At 38.6% G+C, this 19,633-nt stretch overlaps 3 protein-coding genes across 3 annotated transcripts; 1 reads left to right on the plus strand and 2 right to left on the minus strand.

Annotated features, from left to right (window-relative positions):
• Positions 1 to 1,284: 1,284 nt before the first annotated feature.
• Positions 1,285 to 11,439, minus strand: LOC136238243 (U4/U6 small nuclear ribonucleoprotein Prp3-like). The gene is made up of 12 exons (XM_066028600.1): positions 11,219 to 11,439; positions 10,943 to 11,070; positions 8,086 to 8,355; positions 7,608 to 7,822; positions 7,295 to 7,489; positions 6,689 to 6,946; positions 6,232 to 6,397; positions 2,644 to 2,840; positions 2,082 to 2,314; positions 1,842 to 1,916; positions 1,717 to 1,790; positions 1,285 to 1,513 (listed from the first exon to the last, which is right to left on the minus strand). Exons 1-12 carry the CDS (start codon positions 11,364 to 11,366, stop codon positions 1,361 to 1,363), a joined length of 2,112 nt encoding a protein of 703 aa, XP_065884672.1. The 5' UTR covers positions 11,367 to 11,439; the 3' UTR covers positions 1,285 to 1,360.
• On the plus strand, positions 11,351 to 13,219 carry LOC136238245 (U6 snRNA-associated Sm-like protein LSm7). The gene is made up of 4 exons (XM_066028601.1): positions 11,351 to 11,490; positions 11,601 to 11,706; positions 12,901 to 12,972; positions 13,021 to 13,219. The coding sequence occupies exons 1-4, from the start codon at positions 11,359 to 11,361 to the stop codon at positions 13,155 to 13,157; spliced, it is 447 nt and encodes a 148-aa protein (XP_065884673.1). The 5' UTR covers positions 11,351 to 11,358; the 3' UTR covers positions 13,158 to 13,219.
• Positions 13,220 to 13,861: 642 nt separating this feature from the next.
• LOC136239483 (CDC42 small effector protein 2-A-like) lies at positions 13,862 to 19,627 on the minus strand. Its single transcript, XM_066030229.1, has 5 exons — positions 19,348 to 19,627; positions 19,130 to 19,186; positions 18,791 to 18,832; positions 14,494 to 14,598; positions 13,862 to 14,195 (listed from the first exon to the last, which is right to left on the minus strand). Exons 1-5 carry the CDS (start codon positions 19,396 to 19,398, stop codon positions 14,166 to 14,168), a joined length of 285 nt encoding a protein of 94 aa, XP_065886301.1. The 5' UTR covers positions 19,399 to 19,627; the 3' UTR covers positions 13,862 to 14,165.
• Between the last annotated feature and the right edge of the window lie 6 nt (positions 19,628 to 19,633).

A 19,633-nucleotide genomic window follows, 5' to 3' on the forward strand; every position in this document is an offset into this window, starting at 1 on the left:
ATTAAATCTTGGTGAATTGGATCTATAGGCAAATTTTCTTGCCAATATTAGCTCAATAATATTCAGTATTAAATTCACCATTATTTTTTCCCACTGAATAACTTAAGATGCTAATTTGCTTTACTTTGGTCTCACCACACATCAATGCTATTATTTTCAATTCACAGGTTTGTAAACATCTTATCCCACCCCACCCCCATCAGTATGGCACAGCTTATATACATTAAGCAAAAGTTTTTTCACAAGGTACAAGTAACTTGCTAGACATTCATCCAATCCAATTATCTAGGCCAGACAACAGAGCTTGAATGGGTCAAAATAAGACAAGTAGTATAGCTATTGAACATCAGTTTACGACAATGTATATAGCACATTAGACACTTTTGGTTAATGGTTAGTGTACGAGTCACATCACTCTACAAAACAAAACACATACACAGTTTATTTTTTAGTTACCAACACAGTTCGTAAAGCATCACAACTGATGGCCCTTTTTGTGGAACATATTTCACCAGTGGAGAGGACCTGAAAGTATTGAGCATAATAATTGTACCATACTATATATCAAGAGTATGTAATGTGGATTATACACTCAATACTATGAATCCTTGCTTCCTAAAGTGTTCTCAGTTCCCTCTGCTAACAGCCAGAGTCAAAGGTGTTACTAGTTGCCGGTGAGATAATATTTTACAAGAGTTGATTTTTTTTACCCATGTATGAGGTTACCTGTGGAAAAGCCGGGTCATTTTAAACATTTAGCTAAAGGTTGAAACAGATTATGGGATATCTGGTTGATCAGACTAAATTAAACAAGTATATCAAGACAGATGGTAGTGTGTCGTGCGGCCCAAGAAGCCGGCGCGCAATACCCATGAGTATATTAACAGGAAGAAAGAAAACACAATTTTCGCACCTCCATAGCTCTGTGCTGCCTTGATGAAACAAGATGATTTTTGCTGTGGACATAATTATTATATCCTTGGACTAAAACATCAGATTTAAATTGCAACCCAAAGTCCCAATTCAAGCTATTCAACTGTACATAATAGCTTCTCTATTATTTACTCTTGATATTAGCTATACTATAAATTACAAACACTTTAACTTTGGAAAAACAGCATGCTGAAGGGAGGGAAAAGGTTTCAGGAAAACTCCTTTGAATTTTCTATTTTATTACCGACAGCAGTTGAACATGCAATTTAATCAGTTTGGCCCTGTCTATCAAGGGTAAGGTGTCCTGATTTCAGGGGTCTAAATGTGGTACAAGTTTACCATTTTCACTGCTCGTTTCAGTAATAATTCTTTTATTAGACAATAAAATGTTGTGTACATAATGCAGTCTCCCCATTCCCCAGTAGTGTCACTCATCATCGTCAGTTGCTATGATAGACTCGCTGAGAGCAAGGTCCCAGTAATGCTCAGCACCAAATTTCTTCAGGAATTCCCTTGCCATTTGCTCTGATGGACAGCTCTTGAATTTCCAGTCATGAAAATTCTTTCCTTGAGCAGTACCCTGTAATGACAAACAGTTAAACCAGTCTGTGTGGCATGTACACAATATAATTGTGTGTAAAAATAGGAACTGTATGTGGTTGGTGCTGCTTGGAACAATTTGGACAAGTTCTGACCTGATGTATTTGCAAATTTTAAAATTCAGTTTAATAGCATTCCCAGTACATTGTGTACTAGTGTACTACAGAACACATCACTACTCACCTCCCACACTAAGGTACAAGTGTTCCTTTTCTTAATACTCCTCTTCCCAGCATCAGAATCATCTGACTCTACCACTGGAAATAGTTAGTGATTACATCAAACAATAAGTGACATAGTGGACACACCTTCGCCTCTCTTGCGAGGGTTCCACTGAATACGGTGTAACATCAGTCGCTTGAATTTCTTCAGTGCCTTCAGACCTAGCAGAGCACAATACTGCACATGATGCCAGCCCCACCTACCTGCAAGTCTTTCACATAGCCCCTCCCATTTTCTCTACATGACTGTTTGAAATTTAGCCATGTCAAACTTGTATACAGCCTACCATTTGCATTAATGTATGCATGTGATATAGCCACACCCACCTCCCTGCACGATGACCATATTAAGGTCCTTGTGCAACACCACACAACCAGCCAACATGTGCTGTTGAGCATTCATGTCAACCTTGAACTTGTTTGACTGGTTGGACAGGTCATTGACACGGTAAACTTGTATACCGATACCCGACACCATGTCGTCTTTTAATTTCTTTAACTTCTTGGTTCTTTTTTGTTCCTTTGTCAGTTTCCTAGCTTCATTGGCATCTTGATGTTTCCTAGCACACAGAAATATTAGAATATGTTAACACTCACATAAAAACAAAGCCAGGTACACGGTCATGTCACCCAATAAAACACACTATGATCCCCGATTGAACTTAAAATTACTAATTTTTCCTTGTACACTCACACTATTTCAGTATACTAGAAGGATGGCATAAGACATCACAATGTATGCCTATGTACATGAATGGCATTGAAACTTCAAGTTAATATGGTTCTCATTATATTACTTGGAGATGTGGTCCTGCATGAAGGCAGGTATCAATGCTAGTGGTACTACAATCACACAAGACACATACACTACACAAAACTTTAAACTCACTTTTGTCTATCAGCTATTTGAGCCCTGACATGAGCCTCCACTTTGGTGGGATCTTGTACAGCTTCACTACCAAGTACTCTCATCAAGTTGGACATCTTGACCTTCGGCTCTGGCTTGGGGATCAGCCCAAACTGGATCATCTCTTGCTTCTCCTTCTCCTCCTCTCGTCGACGCTGTTTGCGTAGCTTCTTACGTTCCTGACAACAATACAATAACCACCTAATAGTGCACACACATCTAGGATACATTGTACAGGGAACCCTTTCAGACATCATTTCATGTAGAAGTGTCCTCATTACTGAGGTCCTCAACACCTTTCGCTGTAGTATAGCAACAATGCACACACTACAAAACTGCTCTCTGTGCCAATTTTATATAATTACTAGCTTTGACCATTCCAGTTATTTTATTTTTAATACAGGCTGAAGTTTTGCATGTATGAAGAGACACGTGAAGATAGGAAGTTCTGGTGAAGAGAAAGACCCAAGAGTTTATGATCTCTTGGTACAACAAATCGCAAATAATGACTTACAAAACAATACCATTTTCAAATTGGTGGGATATCAGTACGATAATTTGTACAAGTACACAAAAATTTGGAATTTTCAACTAGAGTAGGGATCATAGCACAATGATAAAAAGTACTGAAACAAGCTGGAGTAGTGCGTGATATTAAATCACAGTAAAACAATAAGAAATGTCTGTGCTCAAAATACCATAATGGAAATGCGCAGTAGGGATATAACACTTCTACTCCAGCTTGTTTCAGTACTTTTTATCGATGTGCTATCGTCCCTACTCTAGTTGAAAATCCAAATTTTTGTGTACTTGTTTGTTAACTTTTTTTGTAAAATAAAATTATTATGACTGGTGAACCCACGCATATGGCATCAAAAGAAAAAAATGACACCGTGTGTCCCAGCTATCAATTATTGTCTGAAATGTGAAGTATCCATTACGCTTCATTGTCAGCTATGTTCAACCCGCTACACAGCATTACTACGAATCAATAACTGTTCGAAAAGCATCTCTGCAATCAAAGTAGCTACTATGAAAAATACGGATGATTTCTGTTATGAAGGGAGGCCATCACGTGCTACCGTCATCCGTCAAATCAACAACTGGGGTTTGGGCATAGCCCATGAAAAAATACCACCCAAAACCAGCCTCACTTTTCCCTAACGACAATGAGGCGGTATTGGTTAGGTAAAACTAAGTCCAAACAAGCCTTTCAACAAATTGCTATGAATTTTAAAAATATTAAATGGAATTTTCTAGTGGCTGACTGACTGACTGACTGACTGATAATAAAGGCTAAGGCTACGGGTTTGATTTTTTCACTGTTCGACATCGCTTCAGCCAGGCACGTGCCTTTTGCATACCACAGTACATACAATGCATTCTTCATGGACTTGCCAGTGTCCTCCTTAGCCGCACTGTGATGAATCCTCGAGAATATTCGAAGACTGAACTAAACACTGAGCTGGTATGTACAGGGAACAGTGCTTCTTCAATTGAAGAATACTCAACGGTAGGGTAACATGGTGAAGCAGTAAAAATTCGAAGCGATACTCCGCCTTTGGTTCAGTGTTTATTGATTTCTCAGACGCTCTCCCCCAGAGTTATCTTTGAGGTTAACAGCCACACTTCTTAAGCAACAGAGCGATGCTCTTCATGGTGAACTTGAATATCGATTTGAACGCATGCCCTTGTGGTTATATGCAAAAATATACTAGCCAGTCTGTACATTATGCGGAAAAGAAGCCATTTAACTTCTGCGCAATCATCTATTACAGGACTATACGGCATTAGACACTCTCACCTCTTACTATTAACTCTTGGTACTATCGTACTGTATGATGCAAAGAGAAATTTGAATTGAATATATACATGTACATATGTATCACTTTAACACCTCAGATCAAAAGAGCCGGCCGGGTTACATTCACAATGTAGCCCAGTTGCCCGGGTTACATCTGAATGTAGCCCGAGCAATGATTATATAGATGCTAAGGCCAAAATTGATTGTGGGGATCGATTAATACTCACATGATTAGTAGGGCTGAGCAATAGTATCGATAGTGCGATATATCGCGATATTAAATCACTATCGTTATCGCGATAGTAGGGATATCACTATCGTGATAGTTATGATAAGCTCAGATCTGAATTAAAATGGTATTAACAACCCTTCTATACTGTTTTACAGTTGGTATTATCAGCTTTCCTACAAAGGAGTGGCCTGTAAAAGCTTTACCAAAAGTCCATATTCATCGGCCGCCCACGGAATTAATTAACAAATGTCCTGTGCATGCAAAATAACTTTCTATATGACTGCAAATCATAGCTATACCACTAAGATTTTGTAAAGAGCAAAGTGTTTCACAAACTATCGGGATAGTATTCGCTATCGCGATATTTAATGAGAACTATCGTGATAGTAAAACTTTTACTATCGCTCAGCACTAATGATTAGTATGCACAACTTGGGATTTAGCCAAGAAAACCATTCAGACAATAAGCGTTTTGTTACTTCACTATCCTACGAGTTGAAAAACGTTGGGCTAAGGTGAGGACTAGTGCTACAGAAAGCATTTCCACACATTTTCAAATACGGACCACACCCACATTACCAATTACCACTCTACAAGCAAGCTTACCCACTTTAGTGAACTCGGTAATTATGCCATCAACGATTCAACAACACTGATTTAAACTTGCACAACCAAAATTCTCCGTGATATCTCTTAGGATCTGTCCGTTCATCATAGCCAAACGTAGAACGTACTAGCTGCTGACTCATAATTGAATCTTTCAGGCATGTATATATAACACATCCAGTGGTTGCACTTGTATTGGCTTGGGTGATTGATCATCCAGTAGGGAACGGAAGTGTTACAACACGGGTAATTCGGGCTTTTGCATGATTGTATGCCCCCAGCCTTCAGGCTGTCAGGTATACATATCACTCATATGTATGTGTTACAACTATTACGTGCATTACCAAGAGTATATAATAGAAACCAAGAGTGTCGAACAGTGTATTAGCCTGTGATTAATGATTGCATAAAGTAACATGGATATTTCAGTAATTGTTTGTTTATGCGAAATGGTAATTTGAAATGCGTACATGGCAATGGGTCTTTGTTCGCCAGTTTTTCCATGTTATTCAAACAAATAATCAACAGTTATTGTACAAAGAAAGTGTAGTAAGGACCCAAGATAACTCTAGCTCACTAAATCAACGGTTGCACAAACGAGCGCGTTGCCATGCCTTCAGGGATCCGCTTGGCAGTGCCAGAACTTTAACATTAGCCAATTCCCTTTAATGCTATCATATTTTTGCTTGGTTTAGTGGCCGAATTGGGCTAAATACAGCAACCCTTAATGGTAATGAAAACGAACAATTACTGAAATATCCGTGTTACTTTACACAATCATTAATCACGAGGTTATACACCCGTTCGATACTCTTGGCTACTATTATATACTCTTGGTGTTACGTGTTACAACTTGTCTTTTGGATTATGTAGTTGCCTACATTAACACGTTCCAATGTACACATCCAGAGCATATTATAGTACTGACCTTCTTAGTCAACATGATGGGTAAAGCTTGGGTTTGTCGTCGATGGTTTGGAGGGTACACTGGTATAGGATGTTCCACTAAGTTGCTAATGTCACAATACTTGCCAATGATGACCCCTCCTGGCATGGTCTGTGCTGATGAGAGATTCCTGTCCAGGTCCTCCATTCTATAGGAGTAATGATGTACAAGACATGTCCAGGACTACAGTAAAACCTGACTGGATTATGAAATCTATGTGTCTTCAAGTGTCCACATTAACAGTAATATGGACAGCTTGGGACCAACCAATGGTGTACTGATTATCAAGGCGTCCTGATTTTCCAGGTCAGTGTAGGGATACTTTGGACCTTAACCTAAGTGTCTGGGCATGCACACACACACACACACACACACACACACACACACACACACACACACACACACACACACACAAACACACACGCATGCACACACATACCTTCCAGTTGGCAAGATGGCAGCATCCCACCACTCCACATCAGGTACTCGGTCCTCATACACTTCTTTACTAGGGGCAATCAGAGCTAGTTTAGTGGCTGATGAGATGCCTGTCTTCCGGGCAGTGGATGCTATCTCTCCTTGTAGACGCTCCAGCTGTGCCTTTGCCCTCATGGTCTGTGCTAGTCGTTGGAACTTGCCTGGCTCATGAAACTTGAACATCTTCTTCCCTCTCTGTGGGGCAAGGGGTGCTGAGGCTCTGTACGAGGGGTGGGACAGAGTGACATAAAACAGACAAGTGATATGTACATACAGACATACATACAGACATACATACAGGCACCCAAGCAAACAGTTATTACACACACATACCAGTAGAATCTAGACACAAGATGTCCTAATTTAAATATCTGTACACTAATACAAATGGGACCATTGACAAGTGTCCTGATTTTAATATCTATTAGTGAGGTGTCCTGATTTCAGGGAGTCTAAATGTGAAATACAAATAGGACCATGGTGTTCTGATTAATAAGGTGTCCACTTTCCAGGGTATCCATTTCCAACATACACAGATTGACAGACTAACAGACAGACAGACGCTTACCCCATTCTGTGGTCATAGAAGGGACTGGAAGCTTCAACCTTCTCTTTGGGCTTCTCCTGTACAATTTGCTTGAACTGAGCTCTCTTCTGTGCTCTAATGTTAGCCTTTAGTGTTGGCTGTCGTTGTGACAACTGTATAGTCCGTCCAGCTGCATCTACTGTACGACCTTCTGCATCAAGGATCAGAGGTGTGGGCCTGTGAAACACATGTCATATATGTATCATCCTATTGTAAGACACCCTGGTATTTTATTGTTAACTACCCCATTGCATTTAGTGTAAGTCGAATTATAACCAACAAGCCACATGCTCACTTCATAGGCATCGGTTGTCCAACAGATGCCAACAATCCAGGTTTAGCAGACAGCTGGTTCTTGATCCTTGCCTGTAGTTCTGCTGCACGTTTGGCCTTCTCAATTGTCTCGTTGATCAATGCAGGGTCAACGTTATTGTACAGCCTCATAGCAGCAGCTGGGATTACCACAGGTTGGGGGATCACTGATGGGATGGGCGCCGGAGGAGGAGGTGGCTAAAGTACAGACAACACAAAAGTACTAGTGAATGAGAGTAAGTAGTAAAAAGCTCTGCATGACTGATTATTTCTAATATTGCAGTCAATATTACAAGAGTTGATACACATGACAAAATAACTAGTCATTAAAAGATACTGAGCTGTGTTGACAACATACATATGTATCCCTGTCACAAGTCTATAGGGTTTCATACAAAGATGACCCAGCTTCTAAACAAAGCTAGTGCTAAACCAAACACATCACATTACTTCACACTCACTGCTTCCTGAGCTTGTTTTTTTCTTGTCTCAATCTCTTTCTTAGTCTGAGCAAGCATTGACAGAATCTGTTGTTGGGATACTGGGTTGGGTGCAGTGGGTGGCAACTCAACACCATCGCTATCAGCCTTTTCCATCAGTTCTATCATTTTCTGCTTCTTTGCCCCTCCACCTCCTTTGTCCCTGTCTCTGTCCTTCTCCTTGCTGCTGCGCTTGCTCTTACTGCGACTACTTTCTTCCTCCTCCACGATAGCTTCATCTCCAAATGCATCCTAATAGGAAAAGTATGACATCCATTGTTTAACACTGTACAATGATTACACATGTAAAATCCTCAGGGATGATGGTCAGCAGTTACCAAACCAGTATGTGTGCAGTGAGCTGGAGCCTATAACATAATTACGGGTTAAGAAATCTATTTGTAAAGGAGCTCTACAGCAATACTTAAATTCTATTAGTATTTAGGGTCATCTGGTAACATAACAATAATCGCGGCCTTGTTTCTGCATATTGGTATCGGATTGGTAACACGTGTAAACAAGAAGCAGATACAGATATATATGTATTAGATAAAGCACTGCCACGAGTGCTATACGGGAAATATAGCACGAAAAGAGTGGGCGAGAGAGAAATATAGCACGAGGCAAAGCCGAGTGTTATATTTCGTCTCAAGACCACTCTTTGAGTGCTATATTTCCCGTATAGCACGAGCGAAAGGCAGTGCTTTATCTGGTATAGAGAACTGTCAACTTGAGGTACAGACAAGACACACGAAACAATTAGAAACTCACAGAGTAGTGTTATCATCGGTAGAATAGGCATTGCACCTGTGTGTTCACCTGTGTTGCACTGTGCTGAGCCTTCATTAGTTGTTTTGTGAGTCTAGTTTGTCTTCTCAATACAAAAAGTTTTCGATTGTGGTACTTTAATAAGCATATTTCCGTGATATTCCTAGGACTCATCCGTTTATGTGAACAAAACATAGTAAGAACGTTCGCTGCTGCTGACCACAAGCAACCATCATCGAAATATTCAAGTACGTGTGTCTATAAATTAAATCCAGTGGTTTTGCTCTTACTGGTTGGGTTGACTGGTCAGCCAGCGCAGTCAGGCTATTAGCCTACACTGGCTTGGTTGATTGGTTGCACTGGCCAGAATGAGTGATGATGATTACTCACTCAAAGATAGCCTACAAATAGACCTGGCAGTTCTATAACTACCTGATATAGAACTGTGGTCTATTAAAGTGTTCTATAACTGCCCAACATAGAACACTTGTGCTTGTATGGTGAATATAGAACACTTTTTTTTGCTTTGATCCTCCCACGCAAAGTTCTCTATTTTTAGCACTTGTGCTCTAGTAATATCCTAGCAGCGCCTGTTTATGTAATGTTGGCTGTTGGTTATAGTCCCACTTATTTAGTGTGCAAAATATTAGAAAAAAATGTCTACACTACCATATTGAATCAGCTTTGCTTATTGGATTATTTTTACATTGGCTATCAAAATATCAGCTAAAAGTCATATTGGTGCACCTCTAGTAACATCATACATAAAATAATGATGATAATAACCGAGGTTGTGTATGATAACGTGAATCAAAACTAAGGTTGCAAGTGCCTTCAACCATGTAATGCGCTGACACTGACAATTTTACCCACGACTCGGTAGCAAAGTCTCCCTTTGCCTGCTAATGCAGCATAGCTACTCTTACACCCACTTGATGGATGCAATGGTAGCATACGCAACACATATTTTATTTGTCACTTAAAATGTCATTTTACTGTAAGAGATCCAGCACTAGTGCTGCATTTCCAAACTTTTGAGGGGAAACTACAGGCAGACATGGGGCCAAGTACATGAGTACTTATACTCAAGTACACTTAAGTACAAATTGAAAGTACTTGTACTTTACTTAAATAGTTTCTTAATTTCCCAAATGTACTTGTACTTATACTCAAGTATTTTTTCCAAGTACTTGTATGTACTTGAGTACTTAAGTACTGCAAACATTGTAGTTTGTACACAGTGAGCATCAATAAAAATAAATTTGATGAAATTGTAGTTGTAATTTTCAACCTCTTAGTACTTTGTACAACCTTACTTGTATCATGTAGCCACAAGCAGCTGTTTAATAGGAATTCTGGTTTCTATAATAAAAGCAATGCCGTCGTTTAAATTGGGAGTTGAAGAGAATGGTTGACAAAAACCTGAAACTACTGACCTGCTGTCATGAAATATTTTGCAATTCCTGAAGTTTTATCTGAAGGAGACTGTAAGGCTAAAACTACTGTAATGAGGGGTTTGTTGAATTGGTGGTAAGAAATTATCATTTATAGTGCATAGTATCCTTCCACCATCCTTCCCTTTACATTGTGGCAAAATAGTACTTGTATTATTTATCCCAATTAAGTGGTTATTTAGCATTGTAGGAAAAGATTGTAGGAAAAGAATTTAGATCCGAGTGTAGTAGACCTAAAAATGATTATTATGCAGTGTAATAGTTCTGTGAATATAAAAACTGTACCTTGCATGTTTGTACCTCAAGCTTAAGTTATTATGCACGGCTGTTGCTATAGGAAAATGTACTGTACTTGTACTTTACCTAAGTACTTTCAGTATGTACTTGTACTTTACTTAAGCATTCTCATGATTTCAGTTGGAGTACTTGTACTTATACTTCAAAAATTCAAAAGTACTTGTACTTTACTTGAGTACTTTTAAATGTACTTGGACTCATGCCTGACTACAGGATCTTTTAATATTTGAGTTCTGACAGCTGCAAATTTTCATGGGAAATTTTCATGGATGGCTGAAATTTCCCACCTTGTAAAATCGTACAATATGATTGTCACTCACTCTAGCACTTCTCTTCTTGCTGCTGCTACTACTGGATGACTCCTTGGACACTTTTATCTCCTGTACCTTCTCATAAAGAGCTTTAGTGAACTTGTCTGTATTGTCATCAAGGAATGTACTCAGTAACTCTGTAAGGGAATATAACAGGCTCACGTGAGTGTAGAAAGTTTGGAAACAGGCTGTATACATTACACAACACTTGCAGTAAAACTGTACACAAAAAATTCGGTTTTTGTATTTCAATTTTGTGCGTTAGCTCATCACGTGCACGTTTACCTGTTGCTACATTTCTGCTCAAGCTCTTAGCGAGACAGTCCACAGCGGCGTTGACTACTGTGTCCTCTGAAAAGCCGAGTATGCTCTTAACTTGGGATGATATCCACGGCCTTAACTGCTCTATCTCTTTACGACTAACTATGACCATCTTCCGCCACTGTAATATCGAACAAGTGTCGTTTATAACTCAAACCCACAATCGATTGTGTTTGCACGTGTGGTATCGTGAAATCTCCTACAAAGCGCCTACACTTTACAATAATATCATGGCGGTGAGTTTGTAATGTTAGCGAATGTTTGCTGTTGTGTTATGAGGCTGGATGTCAATAATTTTCCAAATAATTGAGTTTTGTGCTGCGCGTTATTTGAAATATTGTTGCAGGCTGCTCCGCCTCCAGAAAAGAAACGCAAGGAGACGCTACTGAGCTCTGACCTTGGCAAGTTTCTTGAAAAAAAGATCAGAGTGAAATTCCAGGGTGGTAGAGAAGGTTAGTGTGGGGTAGAATAGTTGTTTAGTGGTGCACTATAACAAATCAGACTCCCTGTATTCACAGGCTTTATAGCCTTCTCACAGGTCCCTAGTGGGATAGCATTTAAATTGTTAAGTGTGACTGTTTGCAGAGAACCCTTTCTGTGAAAACTGATTTTCAGTGGAACCCTACACATAGTGTTGTGCCTTGTCATGTGGCACGTGGATTCTGTTCAAGAATTGTTTTGCCCTTTGGTTAATGCACCTATCAATGTATTGCCCCCTCCCCCTCGGGCATATATAAGTGGGGATTTACAATGGGAATTAACACAAACCTGCTGCCCCACTATGGGACATTTGACGATCATTCATTAAGCACTGAAGTATTTTTTTTGTTGTAACTGAATTTCAATGTTAGTGTCAAATCCCCGTGTTGCAACTGGGGCCAGCAGTGGGGTTTGACATAGATTTGCCCTACTATGGGGCATTTGACATTTGGCTATGTCAAATCCCCACTATAGCCCCATATATGCCTGAGGGGGGGGGAGTGGGGCAACACATTGATAGGTGCATAAGCTACAACATTTGCAGAGGTTATATGAGGGATTTCAGAGTCCAAACTGGTAGTATTGTGTGATCTGACAAGCTTTATGGTAGTATGCATGGTGTCCATAGTGTAGATTTTACAAATGTTTGGTGAGGTTATACGCACCTTCTAGTTGACAAAGTAGTTTATTAATTGAGGGTTATGTGATTCAGTGATGTGTACTACATCTTCATTCCCCGCACATTATGGCTGTCAGAGCTAATAAAGTATCGAGAAGAATTTGGAAAGGTGATTACTGTCAGCTTGTATAGCTGTAAGTCTGTGGCATTTACAAGTACTCTTCAGTGCTGGTTTCTTTCATACCCCATACATTAAGTACATTTGGTTATTGTCAAGCAGAGAACACTTGTCCATTTCTCTGATGCTAACAAAAGCAAACATAACTTCTCACTATAACACACCACAGTATTGATATTCATAATGTAACCACTTCATGTTATGTGTGTGATCAATTGGGGAACTACAAGTTGTTAAGTTCTGAAGTACTTTAATGTGGTTTATTACTGAAGTGTCCCATACTGCTCAACTAGAGTCATTGTATTGTTTCTCATTAGCAAGATGATATTATTACAATAATTATCTCATGATATTAATTCCTCACCTTAGCTACTGGAATACTCAAAGGATATGACCAACTTCTCAACCTTGTGCTAGACAACACAATTGAGCATTTGAGAGGTGAGACTGGCTGTTATAATGGTGATGTAATTACATGACCTGCCACAGATCCAGATGATCCGTTCAAGATATTAGATGAGACCCGTAAACTGGGGTTAATTGTGTGCAGGGGTACGGCAGTAGTGTTGCTGTGTCCGGCAGATACAATGGAAGCCATAGCTAATCCTTTTATACAGGAAACATGACACCACTACACACATCGTCATTTAGTTTGTACACTTAATTGATATAGTGATTGGAAATGGTACCAGTGCATTAGGAATTTAGGATCACTGGCTCTGTGAGATCCAAACACATAAATGCTTAATTCACACAAATAAGGTGAAGACTATGGAACTTGGGAATATAAAATTTAAATTTGTGTTACTTTGAATACTCTTAAAAAGCATGTTAACATCACCCATGTTATTTGGATACATGCCATGGACTGTATTTTACATGCATAAATAAATATACATGTAGTAGGACTGACCCATGCGACAGTGTAAGCCTCTAAGATGACTACACCTACAGTAACAACTAGAGTTGTTCTTGGGCTGGTGAAGAATTTCTGTCATTCTAGGAACACAATTCCACCAACAGCTTCCTATTAATGGTGTAAACTGAACACTATATCCAGTGACAGTATCCATGACAACCAGTACATAGATACCAAAGACTTTATGTAATCTAGTTAGTAACCGCAACAAACTACACTAGTGTGTGTAACATGAGTGACTGACATGTAGAGTCCCAGTGGTGAGGCCACTGTAATAGGGTCACTTGAAATCTCCAAAACATGTCATTTTGCATACAAAGTCCTGTTTAATGTTCAAGAAACACTGGCCCAAACTGTGACAGGTTTTGTATTTCTTGGAATTGGCATAGAATCGATCGGGGTATGTCACCATCAAAGCAATATAATGCATCATCTCCAAACTACACACTTCAAGTTACAAACAAACTAACACAATATTACACTAGAACAATTCTTTTTACATCATAGAAAGAAAATTAATAGTGTGAAAAATAAAATGTTGCATAATGTACCCCAATTAATGACCACTTAGGGTACGTGTAGTGTAGTCTAGTGTGTTAAAATGTTTAAATTAGTAATAATAATAGTTGTAGTAGGATCTCTATATCTCTTTAGTAGCATATTACAATATTGTGAGAATTAATAAGTTCTAAAATTTCACTATACAACAAATTGGCTAATTTGCATGTCCACCGCCACTCTCCCCCTGTAACAAAACAATATGATTGGTTAATTTGATGTCGATGTACAGAATTACATGAGATTGGTTCTTAAAGTATCTAGGTTTTTATATCCACATTAACAGGTTCCAGTGTAAAATGGCCAACTAAAGATGTCCTGATCAGTTTATGTACTAAGGGATACTATGGAACCTTGACTAAGTGTCTGGATTATGTACAAGTGTCCAGATCACATACACAAGTATTCATCACACATGTTAGTACAGCTATATACGCACATACAGTTGAGGGGGGTATTCCCTAATCGACAACATCATAACTTACAACACGTATTGAAATATTATGTCCTAAGGGTGTTGCCTCTGCTGGAACATGTGAGCTGTGATCATAGCCACCCTTGGAGTGCATTTGATTATGTACTGTAGTTAACTGTAGGGGAGAGAGAGTGACATGACAAGTGTCACAGTGTAGGGGACATGATGGCATGACAAGTATCACGGTGTAGGGGAGACATGATGATATGACAAGTGTTACAGTGTAGAGGGGACATGATGACATACATTCTCAGTATGCAGGCTGTGCATTACACTACACTAACACACTGCCTTGAATTATGGCTGGTCCCATTATAAATCCTTAGTCACATTTAGTCATCAGGGCAGAAATAAATCCCAGTTCTCATATAAATGACTGTTTAACAATATAAAAGCATCCCATGGCATGTTCCTTCAAAACTGAAATCTATGACGCATCAAGGAGAGTCAACAAGAAACATGAAATATATACCAGTGGAACACATTAATACTAGTCTTGTATACAAACTCCTGCCTATATAGATGCTCGTTTAATGGTCAGGGTGAAAGTTGTTTGAAAATGTAAAATGCACAGGATATAATCTGAGGCAATATGGTACTTATGAGCCAGGTCAATGGTTGCATGCAACAGTAATGACATGTACTGTACGTAATACGCAAGTAAATTATTGACACAAGAAAGTTCAACCCAGGGAAATCCAGTAGAAACGTTATTTTATTAGCGAGATTCTCTCCAAGCAAAACCCTGAATAGACAAAGTACCGTTACAGAGGATGTGCTTTACTTGGAGTATTGAAAACTAGAGAGATACTTACTGTAAACCATACTACATTCCATAGATTAAATAAGTTGTGTTACTAATATACAACTTATTATGAAAACAGGATGTCTCCTCCTCTAAAGAGTTTGTAAACAATCTATTCAGAGATGGCAGTTACTATCAATAGCAACACAAATAATCAAATACTTGTGGTATATTCAGTGGCATGTCAATCAGTAAATTTGTACCAGATCGTGTACGTGGTTTGTTCCCAGGCCCACACAATCAAAGAATAAATAATGAAGGCTGATTTCTGGTATTTGATGCTTTACTTGTTAGAATATAATTGTAGATATGTATTTTGTATTTACCTTTTGTGATTAAGAATTTTGGTTAGCTTTTGCTACATACAACACAATGGATTGTACATGTGTGTGGAGCTCTTTGTTCATATTCCAGAGGTTTCGTTGCATGGAACTCTCAATTCAGATAATGTTACAACATAAACAGTGCTCTCCTGTTATGTAACAACTTGGATGGTATCACACACGTGGAACCATACACAAGTGTACAACTAGCTGTGATATACTGTAGTGGCTGGAAAATGACCAATGCAAAGGGAATGAAATTGCAAATTTAAAAGTACTTAAAGAGCACTTAACATAAAGCCTCTCAAACAACCACTAAGATGTGTGCAGACAACACTAAACAGCATCCAGCAATCAATCTTATTTGTATCTGGCTGCCATAACTACAGCAGGCACACTAAGGGTTTCACAGTCAAGTGGAAGTCACCTCAATGTTGTTGGTAAAATCAACAAACTAGAAGCAGCACTGCTTAATATGTTCATTTTGGTTGATCAATCATAAAATTCACCAACAATAATAATGTAATCTTTATCTGCTTCCCCAAAATAAACTGTTCCCTTATATGGTATTGACACTAATGTACAGGCTGCTTCCACATACATTCCTACAATCACCCCTACATCACAACACATTGACTTTACTAGCTAAGTACCTGAGAGTCATGTTGTTTGCTACTAGCTCTGGTGGTACAAAACTTACAAGCAAGAATATAGATGATCAACTCCATAAAATTCTTGAATGTCTGGCATGGTTGCCAGGATAACATATCAGTGAGTACAGTACATTGTTAGTGAATGGGCTGATTGTTAGTCACCAACCATCAGCGTCTCGGCAATACTGGTGGGATTTTTTTGGTGGGTATTGCAGAGCGATATGTACAAGCAACACGTACAGTTATAAAAATAATCATGCTTTAAACAAAGAGAACATTTATCAACCTGTCATGTCGCCACTATCAAGTCTGTCGATTTTCAACAAAGTGAATGGCTTAATGCTACTGAATAGCCTGGTATCTGTTCAACATACGTATGTATATATATGTAAGGTATTAGAATAGCTTTACAAACTCTTTGAAACTATTCGCTCAATAAGGTCATCTCCAAATACTTTTGAAGCAGGCAAACACTTTGATAACCATGAGCCACACGAATTGAACTATTTGATTTACTTCAATCTGTGTTTAACACTGTGACAGCTAAGCAAAAACATGCCGCGATTAACTTATCTAACTAATGTGCCCTACAGTGTACAGAAAGACACAAAGTCAGAGAGTAGGTGCATACACATTTTATCAATTAGAGCCTGTATGTGTCATTGCATATTGAAGTGTTTTCTCGTTTTTTACTTTAAAGGTTCTGAATTTTGCGAACATAAACAAACAAATCTTTTACTCAAATCATGGCTGCAATTTATAACATCCTATAGATCACAAATTGTTTGGCAAACTTCCCCCAGATAAACGTACTGTGCTAACAATGTTGTGTTGATTATCTACGTAACACACATTTCATGGATGGCAATGATCAAGGAATATATTGACAATCTTCTTGTTATTTCTTAACAAACATAACAATTGAAAATAAACCATCTTCTAATTATTTGACGTTTTAAAAGCATAACTGATAAAATTTTCAAGACAGAAAACATTCATGATTAAAGGCGGTCGTGTCAAATGGTTTTATGAAATCAGATGTACCTAAAACAAGTCTTGCACATTCACAATATCGTTCCATTTTTGCCAATTTGCAATCACATGAGCTGCAAGGACAGGATTAACTGTGTGATTGTCTGCCACATCTAGCTGGGGCTATGAAATGACAAGAATCTTGAAGAAAAATAGAGAAATTATTGATTATTGTAACACTGTAGCCATGCTGCTACGTCCTTGCAATTCGAGCCTCTTCAGGTGGTCATACTTACGGAGCATGGCGTTTTGTGTATGTGGCTATGGAATAAAGTACCAACTCAAATCTGCATTTTAAGAAAAGCAACTGTGCCATACTGGCATTAAAAATAGTCAAAAATCAGAAAGTTAATTTTCTTGCTTGAAAGGTTTAGTATATACAGTACCCCTCACAAGGTCAAAACCATTACCATCTCCTTATTTAGCTCGTGACATCATCCTGGTCAGTGAGATAGGGAATATGATGAGTTATGCATTATTTGATGGACGTGATTGTTTAACTGTGTTTTGACAAATTATACTGTGTAACGTCAAACTCCTACAAAGCATTCCCCAGTAAGACCTACAAGAAGTCCTGTGACTACATGCAAATGCAACTTATGGAACTTGACTACACCCCATCTCACTAACCAAAGCAAACAAAGAAGCGAGATGATGACCAAGATGACAAGTTGAAGGATGCTGAGACACAAGTCAATATATAGAACAGAGAGTAGAAATTAAATTTTGCCATTTTCACTAATTTAATGTAAATTTGCCATCTTCTACAATTTTCATGTAACTATTGTGTATTTACACCCAATTAGCAAAACATCAAAATGTTTTTAATCTTTACAGTACTTTGTTTTTGATAATACACTTTGCCTTGTAAGCATACATAATAATGGACACATGTCTTGAGTACTGGCATGTGCACACAACATGTTTGCAATGCAGTGGCATACAGTGGCCATGCATACAAAATTTAACTACTTTGAGCAATATTCAGTACAAAAGTACACACGCTCCATTTAAAGCTCACTTAGTAATTAACATACAATATGACAATCCATCGATAATTATCATACACAACCAAGACATAACAGAAATCTATATATAGCACTAACTATTTTGTGCACTCTATATAATATATATAGTCTATATATTCAAACAGTGGCAACAACAATAAACTGAGTATGTGGATGTCTTTCATGTGTAAAACGGGAAAATTACAAGCAGTGACAGATAAAAGGTTAACAATCTCACAGACTGCCAAGCGATGGAGGCATGCACTAGAGATACAGAAGCTATTTCATGTTGGACAACAAACTTGTACAGGCATGTCATAAGGTAATCATTTCTATTGCTTCAAGTGGTAACCAGCAAGAAAATGAGATAACACACTCTAATAAGGAGATGTTCTATTAATAGACACCACAGGAATGCTACAAATGAGCCATGGGCTATGTCAGTGATGAGAACTACAAATCACACACAACATAACATGCTACTTACATCTGCTGATCCAAAATCTGTAGATCCTATATGTCCTGTGTGCTGTAAAGGGTGCAGGACAATATTCTAACACTTTGGTACATCATATCACCATGACAACAGTATAGCTCAAATATTACTATAAGTTAATAGCCTGCCATACACACTAGGTGGTTAATGGCTATCACTAAGGCTGTGTGAAAGTTAATGACAGGAATGTCAACATTTATGGCCTCCAAATAATAAGACAAGCCAGTGCAGTGCTGGCATCACCACAGGGTGAGGATTATATCTCAACTGTACATACCATAGTATGTGCATTGGGGTGCAGTTGTAACCAAATTATTAGAATACACGTACCTGGAAGTTCTGGGGTGTTCCTATGAGACTTTTATCAATCTTCGGTCTCGTTCGAGGCTGGAACAACACAATTACACTAACTACGACACGCACAATAATATTATACAACTCTTAGATGTCAGAAATACGCTAAATGTGGGTAAATTAATTCTATAATGCGAGCTATAGTGACGTATTTCTACAAGTTAGCGGATACGCCATAGCAACACTTCACTTACTGGTGGATCTTCTGCTCCAAAACAATTTAAGCAGCTATAAGCATCTCCCATACTAGACGAATACGCGACGTAACGCGGTGAAGGCCACTCTTTAGCGAGTGCTCTGACAAGACTTTATCCGGATTATAGCGCACACCGGCTTCTCCGGATTGAATTAATAACTTATAAACCCAAGGATAACTCTAACTAGTGCTTAGATCTCTGCTCAACCGAAAGGACAACTTCACCTCGCCATTTGCAATCCACACCCATTCAGTAAATTTCTGTGCATCACGGACCACAATAT

Source organism: Dysidea avara, chromosome 11 (assembly GCF_963678975.1).
Source record: "Dysidea avara chromosome 11, odDysAvar1.4, whole genome shotgun sequence".
NCBI classification, from domain to species: Eukaryota; Metazoa; Porifera; class Demospongiae; order Dictyoceratida; family Dysideidae; genus Dysidea; species Dysidea avara.